The following is a 12,995-nucleotide window of genomic DNA, read 5'->3' on the forward strand; positions in this document are numbered from 1 at the left end:
TAACCCAGAACATAATTTAAATCTTTATTGTTTACCTACAGTACTTCTACAGTAATCTTTTCTGCACTCTTGTAATAATTTTCTATATTCAGGCAGAACCAAAAAAAGATATAAGAACACCGCATGCCACTCTTTTCTTGGTAGATAAGAAGGCAATGCCCTTTTTATAAAGTACATTTCCTCATTTGACCAGTTCGATTTTTTGTAATTAACTTTCCAAACTTTGAACATCGATAAGATATCAAAAAGCGGTCTTATCTTATCTTGCACTTACTTTTCCAAAATTAAAAAAAAAACCGTATAAACAAATGGATTAGCTCTAGATAAAATAAGATAATTGATATTCTATAAATAGAGCAAGAAAGATCAGATTTTCTTCATTTTTTTTGTTGGATTTTGTTTTAAAGTTTCGCAAGTTTTTTATCTGTTGCCTGCACTTTTCCTGAAAACTTATATTTTTTGAGTAAAATTTGGAACATCAAGAATGTTGAAAAAAACCATTTTGTTTCAAAGTCAAATGACATGCTATTGACAGTTTTTGTTTCGAAAAACAAAATAATTTTTTGATAAGGAATTATGAAGGTAAAAGTGCATTATGGTTAGGTAGATTAAAATTTATTTCATTTGAAAAAATTGTAAATTACTATTTTCTTCTCAAATTTCTTACAATTAGTAATACTTTGTTAGTAATACTTTGGCACAATTTTGAAACTTTTCAGGGCTTTTTGAAGAAAATTTTGGCTTTTATAGTTTCGGACATATTCTGTAGAAGCGTATCGAAAGTGATAAGACTACTGCCAAAAAAATAGGAGTATGGTAGGAGTACGGTAGTGGTACTGTAAGTACTGTGGGAGTACTGTAAAAGTTCAACAAAGCGTTTCAAAGTTTTGTTGACGCATTATTCAAACATTAAAATTAAAAAAAATCCAATAATTTGTTCATTGTTGGTGCTTCCAGAAACGTACCATTTTATTTTAAACAGAACACATTATTTTAGCAAAAAAAATCCTTTTTTTTTCTAGATCTGATCCGCTTTTGACAGGCTAGGCAAGTGTTTAAAATTGTGTAAATTTTTTGTTTCATATTAAAATATATACATACTCTCTAGAACCCTGCAAAAAAGTTGCACTTCTTCAACGGATTTCACAAATATAAAAGTAATGCAACCCGTCCGATGTGTGATCCTTCTCCTTTACCCTTATATGTTTTTGCATCGCTTTGGAACAGTCAGGTATCATCAACGTGATCAACCCGATACAAAATTACCAAACTACATGATCGCTTATCACTTTTCATTCCTGTTATTCTATCACACTCACAAATACAACACCCACTACTATCATTTCTGTTCCAACCACAGACCGGGGTGCCCTGCCAATCAGGTAGGGCACCCCTTTCATGCTAAAATAAGTGTGTAAACAATGCGAAAAAAAATGTGACAGACAGTCTGATCTACCGTAATCCCGGTTAGAGGATTTTTCGCCACTTTCACGCCCCTCAATGTTCATCTATAAATACTTAGAGTTCCTGCTAGTTTGTTTCGAAGTTTTGAGTTTTTTGTTTCAATTCGTTTTGTGGTGCCGAAAATGCACAAAAAATTGAAAAACGGATTTGCTGAAAATTTGAATTTTGGGCAACATTCCACATTTGCCGAATTTGCCGAATGTCGATGTGTCATAACTTTTTAAGGCTTTTTTATAAGCAAAACTGTCTATCTTTTAACATTTTTTCAGGAAAATTTATAAAATGCATGTAATTTTCTAAACTGAAAATTTTGAAAATTTTTAACAAAAATTGCAAAACCAAAATTTGCCGAAATTTTAAAGACGCCATATTGCCGTTTAATGAAAATTTTCAACTTCGGAAGTTACCAAACTTGCCGAAAATTTGAAAAAGAGTAATTTGGTGACATTGCCGTTTTCAAAACATTTGACATCCACAATTTGCAACATTTTCCGTTTGCCTGGTGATTTTATAGCTATCGTAACCAGATGCAAATTAATGAACACTGTGTTTATTAGCATGTAGCATGCAAATTTTGTTGATTAAGTATACTTTATGGAAAATAATTTTTGGCAAGTTATTAACAATATTTGAATAGATTATTTTCTCATGTGATACAAAAATTTTTTGGCTCCTTGAATTTTGTGTCGAAAGAGTTGATCTGAAAAAATTAATTTTCAAACATTTTTATAAATCAAAATTTCTATAGGTACATTTTATGTAAGTATTCCAGTAAATCATAAATCAAAAATTAAAAAAAAAACATCATATCGTATTTTTGCACCCCACTACTTCACTTTCATAGGCTATATGAGGTTGTGGGCGGAATTGCTGTTCGGCAATTTTTTCTTCAAATTCGGCAAATAGGCAAATTGCCGGATTTCCAATTGCCGGAAATTTTCATTATCGGCAAGTTGCCGATTTGTCGTTTGCCGGATTTCTATTTGCCGGATATTTTGGAGGGATTTTTTAAGGAGACGGAATCCTAAAAAACCGTGCTTTTTTGAAGATTTATCCCGTTTTCTTTAGATATTTTCATAGAATTCGCTTTCTTTTCAAAATTTATGTAGAAACATTCTTAGGATGCGTACAATTTTGCCGATTAAAATTCAAGTTCTAAAATTTCCAAAAAAAATGCGCAAAACAACAATTTTCCGGAAATTTTTATTTTTGGAAAACTGCTGATTTGCCATTTGCCGCCCACTCCTATATCTCGGTTGATACTGAAGATATTTTAAAAAAATCGACTACACAATACAATAAATGTCGAAAATTTTGTTAATTGGCAATTTTTGAATAGTTGGGGTGCAATACTAATGAAGGAAGTACGACATTTTTAATTATTTTTAATTAATTATTGCCAATTCAAAATTTATTGCCAAGAAAATATTCAGTGTCCAGGTTGAAGCTTTTTAATGTTTCCGTCCTTCCAATAAAGTAACCTCACACCTCGAAAGCCTAATCCCTTAAAAATCTAACACTGGCCGCATCGGAAAACGGATCCAGACACCCTAACCTCCCGCAAGAGAAACACGATCCGCGTGGCGGAGACGTTTCAATTGAAATGAGGTCATCCCTCACTATTCCTCGTTTCACTTTGCTTTTTGAAATTCTCCACGTTCGTCGTGTTCTCTTCCCCTGTTCCGTGGAAACTTTTGATGGGGATCTCAGTTTGAAAGCTGTAGCGAAATTGTAGCCGTAAATTGAATGGCGATTTAATTGTTCTTTTCTTTTTCTTGTGGCTGCTAATTTATTTAGTGTGACAATTTTTTTTATTGAAAAAGGAGTCAGTCAGCAGAAAAATGGTTGAATATACTCATAACTTTTTGATCTATTTTTAAAATTTTGTTTTCTACTGGCGAAATTTTTAAAAACTCTTTTTATGTTTAGAATTTTTTTTTTGGAATTTAACTGGAAAGTAAACATATTTTTTAGCGCTGTAGAATTCGGGTACCCTTCCAATTCAAAGCCCAAAAATTAATTTAAATTCTGAAAATTACATATGTCTCAAGCCACATTTTTTGCTGGAAATCTGCAAATTTTGGCTCTTCTTGTCATTTAGCTCTTCATGACATCTCATGAGTTTTATTTTCCTTACTATGATTTTTCTAAACACACTAAAAAAATATATATAAATTTCCAAATTACAGAGAGCAAATAAAAATGGTTCAGAAAAAGATGCTAACCCACCCGGAATTATTTTCTCGGCTAGTTGATGGACCGGAAAGGATTCGAGAAAGTGTACAGGTCCCAAGTGAGTTTTTAGACAATTTGGAAAAGACGATTTTTAAAGTAGAGTAAAATTTTTAAAAAAATTATAAGCTAGAAAAATTTGTTCACCAACTTTTTCAAAATCAACCAAATCTCAATTCCAGAACCAATAACCGGGTGCCCAGACGGAATCACCAAAACCGTGTGGGATGTGCTTACTCGAAGTGCCCAGCTCAACCCAAATGCTCCGCTATTCGGAGAAAGTGTGAACGGCAGACATGTGTATACCACTTATCGCGAAGCTGTTGAAGAAGCCACAATAATTGGATCAGGCATTGTGGCAATTATGCAAAAGAATCAATCCACTAACAAATTGATTGGAATCGCTGGAATTCACTCGAGAAAATATATGCACACGATGCATGGAATTAGCGGGTTTGACCTGACTACAGTACCACTTTATCATCAATCGAAATTGGAGACTTTGTGGTAAGTTTTTTTTTGCGTGTACCTATAAAAACGCAATATGTGCAGAAGCACGCGGTGTCAGAATGTCTCATTTCGGCTTGATCTACGTAGATCTACAAAAAATGCGGGAGAAGAGACGCATAGTTCTCAACTGATTTCGTATGGTTAAGAACGTGCTGACGTCACATATTTTTGTGCAAGAAATTACCGCATTTTTTGTAGATCAAACCGTGATGGGACAGTCTGGCACCACGTGTACAAGTACTTTTTTGAATTTAAATTGTAGCACGGAAAATATAAACTTTCATTAAAAAAACAGTTTCAAGAAAGTTTTCAAAAATTTGGTTGCAAGAACCAGGTCCCTTATCCTACAAAAACGTAGTTTTTGCAGCATCTGACATTGGCCGGGTGGCGCTAAACGACACATGCAGTGAAACCCGGCAGATGTCCGCTATTTCTAGCGCTTTTCGATTGAATCTGTTCTGTTCTGCAACAAATTTCGTACTTACAAGAATAAAGAAAATTTGATGAAATTCGTAATCCAAACATTTTTTCAAAAAAATTGAAGTTTTTGAGATATAAAAGTTGACTTTTCTCTAAAAATATAGACAAAAAAAATTATGAAAAAAAAAATCAATTTTTAGTATTTAAAATTCCAACGTTTTTATAAAACTGGAAAAAATTACTAATTTCCAATTAAACGTAATAAGGCGCTATTTCGAATTCAAACAAGCAAAGTACGGACCAGTCTGCGACGCGCAAGGGGCGTGGCCACCGTCGTTGATTGGTCGACGTTTTTTTGCGGAAATTTAAAATCTCGATAATATTGTTGTGTACAATACTTTGATTTTTCAGCGACATCATCGACAACTGCAAGCTGGAAATCATTTTCTGCGAAAACGCAAAGCGCGCCGAAGGGTTCCTGTCGTCGAAACTCGGAGATCGTCTTCGTTCGTTGAAGACCTTAATTATTCTTGACAAGACGACTACCCTTCAGAAGCATGATGACGTGGAAGTGATGAGCTTGGATGAATTCAAGGAGATCGGGAAAAGGAATAAGAGAAATCCAGTGAAACCAAAACCCGAGACAACCTATGTGATTTGCCATACCAGTGGTACTACAGGACGTCCTAAAGGTGTTGAAATGTCACATGGAAGCCTCGTGACGTCAGTCTCCGGAATCTTCACCTCCTGGACAATAGCCTATAAATGGAAGTTTGGACTGGAAGACACTTACTTCAGTTTTCTATCCTTAGCTCACATCTATGAGCATTTGATTCAAACGTTGACTATATACTTTGGAGGGAAAATTGGAATTTATGATGGTAACACTGCCACACTCATTCCGCAGATTCAGAAGTTGGAGCCAACGATTGTTTCGTTGGTGCCACGGCTCTTGAATAAGCTCTATGAAGCTGTGCACGATGGGGTGGCGAAGAAGGGATTCATTGCGAGGAAGCTATTTGATTATGCGAAAAAGGTGAGAGAATATGATTTTTGTGGGGAACTTTGAAAAAGGAAAATGATTTTTTCAAACAAAGATAAATGCAAACTATTTAAGTTTTCAGACAAATTAATTCTATAGTAGGTTTTATAATAATAGTCTATTATAAAAACTTTTATATTAAAAATAATAAATACAGTTTTACTGTGAAAAAATTTCCAAGAAAAAAAAATGTAATTTTTAAATTTTATAGGAATCTTCTCAAGAATGTTTAATTCAATTTTAACAAACCTCAATATTTTAACGTCTCAATACGTTTTTTTGGAAACTGCAGACGTTTTTTAACATTACAGGCACAATAAAATTTTACAAGTATCAAAAAAGGTCAAAAATTTTTAAGCCCATTTTCAAAATTTGGCTTGTTAAAAATATATCAATATTTCGAAATTTTGACTTCAACTTTAAACAAATATTACAAACAGGACAAAAATTTCAAGTTTTCACCAGAAACTTCCATATTTCAAATACATAGATTTTCCGAAATTTCAAAAATAGTTTCAAGAATTGAGCAAAAATATGTTACCTAAAAACTCCATAGTCTCGAAAATAAAAAAAAACCAATTTTGAAAATTCTGAAAATTTTTCCATGCATTTTATGTATTTTTTGTATAATTTCAAGAAGTTATTATCTCAAAATTTTCAAATCAAAAAATTTCTCTCTGGATCCTAAATGTTTTGTAGTAATATACTTCTAATAAAAAATTAACTTCAGACCAAGGCTCGTCAGCTCCAGCGCGGTGTGCTCCGTTATGACACTTTCTTTGACAAAATCGTTTTCAAGAAGGTACCGATTTTTACAAACTCTTAAAACAACTCTAAACCTTGACACTCAATTTCAGCTAAAACTGATGCTCGGCGGGAAGCTCAAGGTTCTCACTTCTGGTGGGGCTCCAATCACAAAAGAGGTCAAAACGTTCACCAGATATGCCTATGGGTGTCCCCTTGTAGAGGGTTATGGACAGACGGAATGTAGTGCAGCCGGTACACTGACTCTTCCATGGGACACTACTTATGGAAATGTTGGTGGGCCGGCTCCTTGGGCTCAGGTTAAGCTGGTGGATGTTCCGGAGAAGAATTATTTTTCAATGAATGATGAAGGAGAGGTGTGCTTCCGTGGAAATGCGATGATGACTGGATACTTTCAAGATCCTGAATTAACCGCAAAAACCATCGATTCGGAAGGTGAGCTCTATTCTTTTCTTGTTTGGCAGCCGACAATAGCGAGGCCGCGATCGACGGATTATGATACTATTGTAGAATCCAGGGGTGCGCGTCAATTGGCAAATTTCGGCAGTTATCGGTTTTGGAAATATTTTAGTAATCGGTAGTTCCGGCAATTGTCAAAATTGCTGAAATTGCCGATTGCCGGACATTATCGGCCTAATTTTTACATGGAAATAAATTTTTAAAAAAAGTAAAATTCATGCTTAGGCTCTTAAAAATGGGGTACCAAAATCTGGGAAATATTTTTAAATTACTCCAAATTTTCCCCTGATTCCGAATATCTATGTGGAAAAATTCAAAAAAATTTTCCTGATTTTATATTTGAGCTTGAAATCGCGATTCTCATTTGCGTCCCCATGAACTTTTCAAATGCGCGCCGAAATAAATTATCCTTGGAGCGCATTTGCTCCATTCGATTTTCTCCATTCGATTTTCTCCATCAATTTTTATTTCTTTCAGTTTTCAGCAATTTTCATTCATTTTTGTCGTATTTTATGGTGTTTTTTTTTTCGAAAAATATTGAACATTTTATTAGAACAAAAATGAATGAAAATAGCTCAAAACTGAAAGAAATAAAAATTGATGGAGAAAATCGAATGGAGCAAATGCGCTCCAAGGAGAATTTAATTGGGCGCGTATTTGAAAAATCTCATGGGTACGCAATTAAAAATCGCGATTTCAAGCTCAAATATAAAATCAGGGAAATTTTTTTGAATTTTTTCATATAGAGATTCGGAACCAGAGGAAAATTTGAAGTAATTTAAAAATATTTCCCAGGTTTTGGAAATTTGCAAAAAGGATCAAATTTAAATTTTCGGCAATTTCTGCAATTGCCGGTTTTGGGAATTTTCGGCAATCGGGAAATATGGTTACCCTGTTCCTGTTTCCCCCTGTTCCGAGCCTGTTTCTCAAGGATTTGCAGAGCTGCATCGTCAAAATTTCCGTATGCTAAAGCTTGCTGCAACCGGCAATTGAGGCATAACTGGAAAAATTAGCGTACTAAAAAGTATTATGGTAAAAATTCTTTCAGGTTGGCTCCACACTGGAGATATCGGAAAATGGCTTCCAACCGGCGGCCTCCAAATCATAGATCGCAAAAACGAGATGTTCAAGCTCAGCCAAGGAGATTTTGTATCGCCAATTCAAATCGAAGCAATCTACGCAAATTCCCCGCTTATCACTCAAATATATGTCACCGGAAAAACTGAACGATCGTTTTTAGTTGGAATTGTGGTTCTAGACTTGCCACGATTCAAGCAACTTCCGCTGGTGAAGGCGTTGGACGGAAAAGAGAGCATCGAGATGATAATGGAGAATAAGGAAGTGAAAAATGCAGTTATTGCAGAGTTGAATAAATATGCAAAGCAGAATGGACTTCAAACAATTGAGCTTATCAGAAATGTGCATTTGACATTGCAGGTACTGTTAAATACCTTATTTTGCCTACGCGCCTACCAGCAATTCAACACAAAAATTGTCCAATTTTCAGGAATTTACCGAAGAAAATGGCTTGATAACTTCAACCCTTAAAAATCGCAGAAAGATTTTGGAAGACTACTTTGCACCCCAAATTGCAAAGATGTACAAGGAAGTTGAAGCGCTGTAAATGTTCAAGTGCACCTCCAAAAAAGTTTTAATTTCAAAAGTGTAGAGGGTTTTATTTTTGGCGTCTAGGGGTGCACCGCCTTGCTTGTAATGTATATAATTTTGAATAAAGTTTTATTTCGAATAATTTTTTCAGTGAATCGGTTTTTGTACAGTATTCCTTAGAGAACATAGTTTTTATTACCTATGTTTTTCACTTTTTTCTGCAATTTTTAACTTTTTTTTTTGAATTTTTTCATAAATTACCCGTTTTAACAAAGTTTTTAACATCTAAAATAGTCCAATTTGTCATTAATTTTTAATTAATTTCTAAAGAATTAAAAATCTCTCACAATTCCAGAAAAATTCAATCATTTTTTAATATAATTTCCTTCTCAAAATGTTAGAAAGTTCGTAAAAAATTCAAATTTTAGGTACAGAACCACACAAAAAAAAACGATTGTTTTTGATTTTTGATTTTTCAAAAAAAAATCGTCAACAAATTTTTGGTAGGAAACATAATTTGAATCGATTTTTTTCTCCAGTAAAAAATCAAATTATTTGAGCTACATACAACTACAGTAACCGCACAAATTTTGAATTTCTGAAACACTTTTTTCTCAGAAATTGGAAAATCGATAATTTATTCTTCCAAAAAATATTCGAATTTTTAAGAAAAAAATTGATTTTTTAAAGAATATATAAAAGAATTCTAGAGAAATATTATTTCAAAAATTTTGAACAAAACGCCTTTTCAGTCAAAAAATCGCATCAATTTTAAAATTTCATTTAAAAAATTCAAATTCCGCGTGAAATTTCAAATTTCTTGCGAGAAAACAATTTTTTTTAAATTTAAAAATTTTGGAAATTCGAAAATGTTTCACGTGTTCCACATTCCACGTGTTCCACCAGAAAATTTTTCATGTGCCGAAAAAAAACTCTCACCGCCCATATCAGTCTAAATTTGAACATTTCTCAATATTTATACGTTGCATGATGATTTCGTTGGCAACGAGTGACGAAATGAGCAAAATGAGCAATCATAGTGAGATGAGTGGATCTTCAAGCTCCCGGAGCAGCACAAGAACTAAGAGTTCTGAGAAGTGAGAGCACAATTGAGAGTTCCGAGAATCGAAGCACAAGAACTGACAGTTCTAGCAGTATGGAGTCTGTTCAGGAGTAAGTTTTTTCTATTTTACTGAATGGTTCTGCTAATTTTGCCGCGTGGCAAATAAAATTGTGAATTGTCGCCCACTTTTGCAATGTACGCCTCTATAAGTCCGCCGTCCGGTTTTTTGGACGCCGGAGCTAGGTAGGCAGGCATGAAATAGGCGAATAGCCAGGCAGGCTTTGTAAGACATGTAAGTAGGCATGCAAACGCATGGGAAGGTATAAGGTAGGCATTTTGGAAGAGATAGGCATGTAGGCGCTTTGCAGGGAATGAGCTAGGAATCTAGTCGCTTAGATAGGCATGTTGTAGGAGTGTAGGCATGTAAGTAGGCATATAGGTGGATTAGGTGTGATTTAGGCGTGTAGGTGCAAGGTAAGAATGCAGGTGCATTGGGAGGCATAGCGAGGGCATGTTATAGGCATGTAGATTTTAAGGCAGGTTTTTGAGCGCACTGGAAGACATAAGGTAGGCGTGTAGGTAGGCATAGGTTTTTCCTGTCCAATATATTAGATAAACTCTTATTCTTCGTGAAAAAATGTCAATTGTAATTTCAGAATCGCACCAGAAGCTCAGCAGATCCTCTCTGATCCGCGAGCTCTCAGAGGTAGCATTCTCATGGAACATCTTCGAGGAAACGATTCGTTGGATGGATACAGCAGTTTGTGTGATATATTTGGGAAGGAATTTATGGAATACAATCATTTCCTCTACTGGTTCGATGGGCTTGCCGATGGGACACTGACATTGGACTCGATTGACCGGTTTGTGATTTTCTTCAGGGTAGGCACTAGAGTAGGAGATTAGTTAGGTATGAGGTGGTCGCATAGACCGAGGTAGATGTGTAGGCACGTAGGCAGGCATAAAGCACCTGGGTATTTTTATTACACCTATTTATGTGTCTTAGATGCTTTTGTTATAAGTGTTTCTCAGTATAAATATCAGATTAATTTAAAAAATTTATTAAAATTTATTTGTATTATTTAAAGAAAAATGCTATTGAGTCACTCACATTACCGCCCCCGTTATATTTTCCAGTTTTTTGTGAACACAATGCTCTTTACAGGTTCTCGCCACAAGCAGTTCCCCGCAGCTTCCAGGCCACAATTGACAAAATTACAAATATCAAGGATGTTTATGTGTATTTTGGTGAATTCGTAATATTCGTGAACGAAAACCAGTGGCGTTACCACAACAGAGGAGAGGACTTCACTCTAGTGACATTTGATAGTACTGACTATGAGGAGAAATATGATTATTTAGTCGATAACAAGATGCCATAATGAGTATCAAGTTTGATCTGTATCGAGACAAGTCAATTTGGAGCATTGTCTGTTTGGAACAGTGGAAAAAAGCGAAAACTCTCTCCTTGGGGTTTTCTACCGTTGCCAAGTTTTCTAAGATCGTCAGACACGTTGCTCACTTTACCTCAATGAGTTTCAACTGTTCGAAATCATTTTTATCCGAAGCCGATATTCTGAGCATCAGAGATGTGAGTTTTCTTTAGAGTTTCCAATTTTTCTATACAAGTTTTCAGATCGTTCTCGTGAAATCCAAGAATATGGATAACTGCTCTTTCGAAGATGTGAAATATGATAAAAACCAATTTATGAATGCCTTCAATGTTTCCCAATCTGCACAATCATTTGGATCGTTTTCCTATCAAATCGGCAATTCTTCCTTCACTATCCACTGGCAAAAACGTGGATTCCAGATTCAGAGAGATTGAACTCGTCAGAATTGTGAACTCGTTGTCTGATTATTTTTATCAAAAAAACTGTGTTTTCTGGAAAATCTAGTATTTTCCGCATTTCAACTCGAATAAAAGTTTTCTGGAGCATCAACAACCATTTTGATTGGGGTTGGGGAAAAGATACATACATATATTATTACATCGTCTATCCAAATTACTAATAGTAAGTTAACTTCTATTGAATTACTCAGAAAACCATGGTTTGTCCTCTGGAAGATTTTTGATACGCATTAATTCATTTTTTGAATTTTCAGGAAAGGTAGGAGTACTTTAGGATTACTGTCAACATATTCTTGTATCAGCAATCCGAAAATTGCTGGTAATAAGTTTTAGCACTTTTCAAGTGACCTTCCTGATTCATTGAAGTACCCTAAACGATCCTTGACTCGATTCGATTCAATGACCATTTGTGTCCACTCAACCATTTGTGTGTGTGTCCCAATCCCCCACATCGAAAAAAATCGTCGTTCTCATCCAAGGTGACACAACAACCGGTTTCCCATCTTCTCTCCGGGTTCTCGTCAAGAAAGACACGCATACACAAAAATGTGTTGGTATACATGCATTTTAGGCATGTTTTTTCACCTTTTTACAGTCATTTTTACAGGTTTTTTGTGTGTGTGTTTTCGAATTAGAATATTCATGGATTTTCGTACTGTTTCTAAATGCTTAATATCAAGGCAGAGTATTAGATTTTTTATTTGATATTTTGTTTGAAAGAAACGTCAAAAAGGTGAATAATTTCACTTTTGAAGTTCGGCAACATTACTTTCGGTCTCGAAAAAAGCATGCGCCTTTGAATATAGTCTATATTCCTTATTAAAAATTAAGTTTGAATAATCTAGGTTTTTTTTCATTCTTATGTATACTATCCATATAGTATGTACATTTGCCTGTCTGTCTGCCTGCTTACTGTTACCTAATGTCACAATACTTGTACATTTACATGCGATCGCAAAGTTTAAATAATTAGGTAGGCACGTAAGCAACATACATAAAAAGTTAAAATCTCAACCGACTCCGACCAAATCTTGGCTTGTTGTATTTTTGCATTAAGATTTAACGGTTTAGATTTAAAGATTTCAGATTTCTGGCTTTCATCATAAATTAAAATGAAAGAGTTTGCCGAACTAGGCCATTTTGGCTCAGCCATATCTGGGGTAGATTTACAGCGCGTTGCGTGTCGCGTCGCGGCTCGTTTTTAGTTGTAAAACTAAATGTATTTGTCCGTGTGGAGTAAACGACTTTTCCACGCGTTGTCCGGCAGGCGATTGCCAATGGAGCGCGAAAAATTCAATGAGGAAGGCCAGAACCCCGTGAGATTTTTCACTTTTTTCTTACAATTTGAAGTTGCATTTTTAATATTAAAATTTGAGTAAAACTATATAAAACACATGATTTTGCGAACGTTCATTGTTCTGATTTTTTTGTAAATTTATGCAAAACACCAATTCCCCACAGATTAACTGTCACGAACTACAATGTACGAAAATCAAAGCCGCAGGCTATTTCGAAAATCACGAACTTTTCTTTGTCAATGTTTTGATAAAAGATCAACACCAACCAGTTTCTCCTCCTCC

At 34.8% G+C, this 12,995-nt stretch overlaps 2 protein-coding genes across 2 annotated transcripts; both read left to right on the forward strand.

Annotated features, from left to right (window-relative positions):
- The first annotated feature begins 3,653 nt into the window (after window positions 1–3,653).
- On the forward strand, window positions 3,654–8,640 carry acs-3 (Long-chain-fatty-acid--CoA ligase). Its single transcript, NM_071139.7, has 7 exons — window positions 3,654–3,757; window positions 3,879–4,203; window positions 5,038–5,662; window positions 6,399–6,470; window positions 6,526–6,868; window positions 7,941–8,329; window positions 8,400–8,640. Exons 1-7 carry the CDS (start codon window positions 3,667–3,669, stop codon window positions 8,514–8,516), a joined length of 1,962 nt encoding a protein of 653 aa, NP_503540.1. The 5' UTR covers window positions 3,654–3,666; the 3' UTR covers window positions 8,517–8,640.
- Window positions 8,641–9,474: 834 nt separating this feature from the next.
- fbxa-201 (Mos1 transposase HTH domain-containing protein) lies at window positions 9,475–11,506 on the forward strand. Its single transcript, NM_071140.6, has 4 exons — window positions 9,475–9,673; window positions 10,220–10,426; window positions 10,729–11,154; window positions 11,200–11,506. Exons 1-3 carry the CDS (start codon window positions 9,657–9,659, stop codon window positions 10,943–10,945), a joined length of 441 nt encoding a protein of 146 aa, NP_503541.2. The 5' UTR covers window positions 9,475–9,656; the 3' UTR covers window positions 10,946–11,154; window positions 11,200–11,506.
- Window positions 11,507–12,995: the final 1,489 nt, after the last annotated feature.

Source organism: Caenorhabditis elegans, chromosome V (assembly GCF_000002985.6).
Source record: "Caenorhabditis elegans chromosome V".
Classification (NCBI taxonomy): domain Eukaryota; kingdom Metazoa; phylum Nematoda; class Chromadorea; order Rhabditida; family Rhabditidae; genus Caenorhabditis; species Caenorhabditis elegans.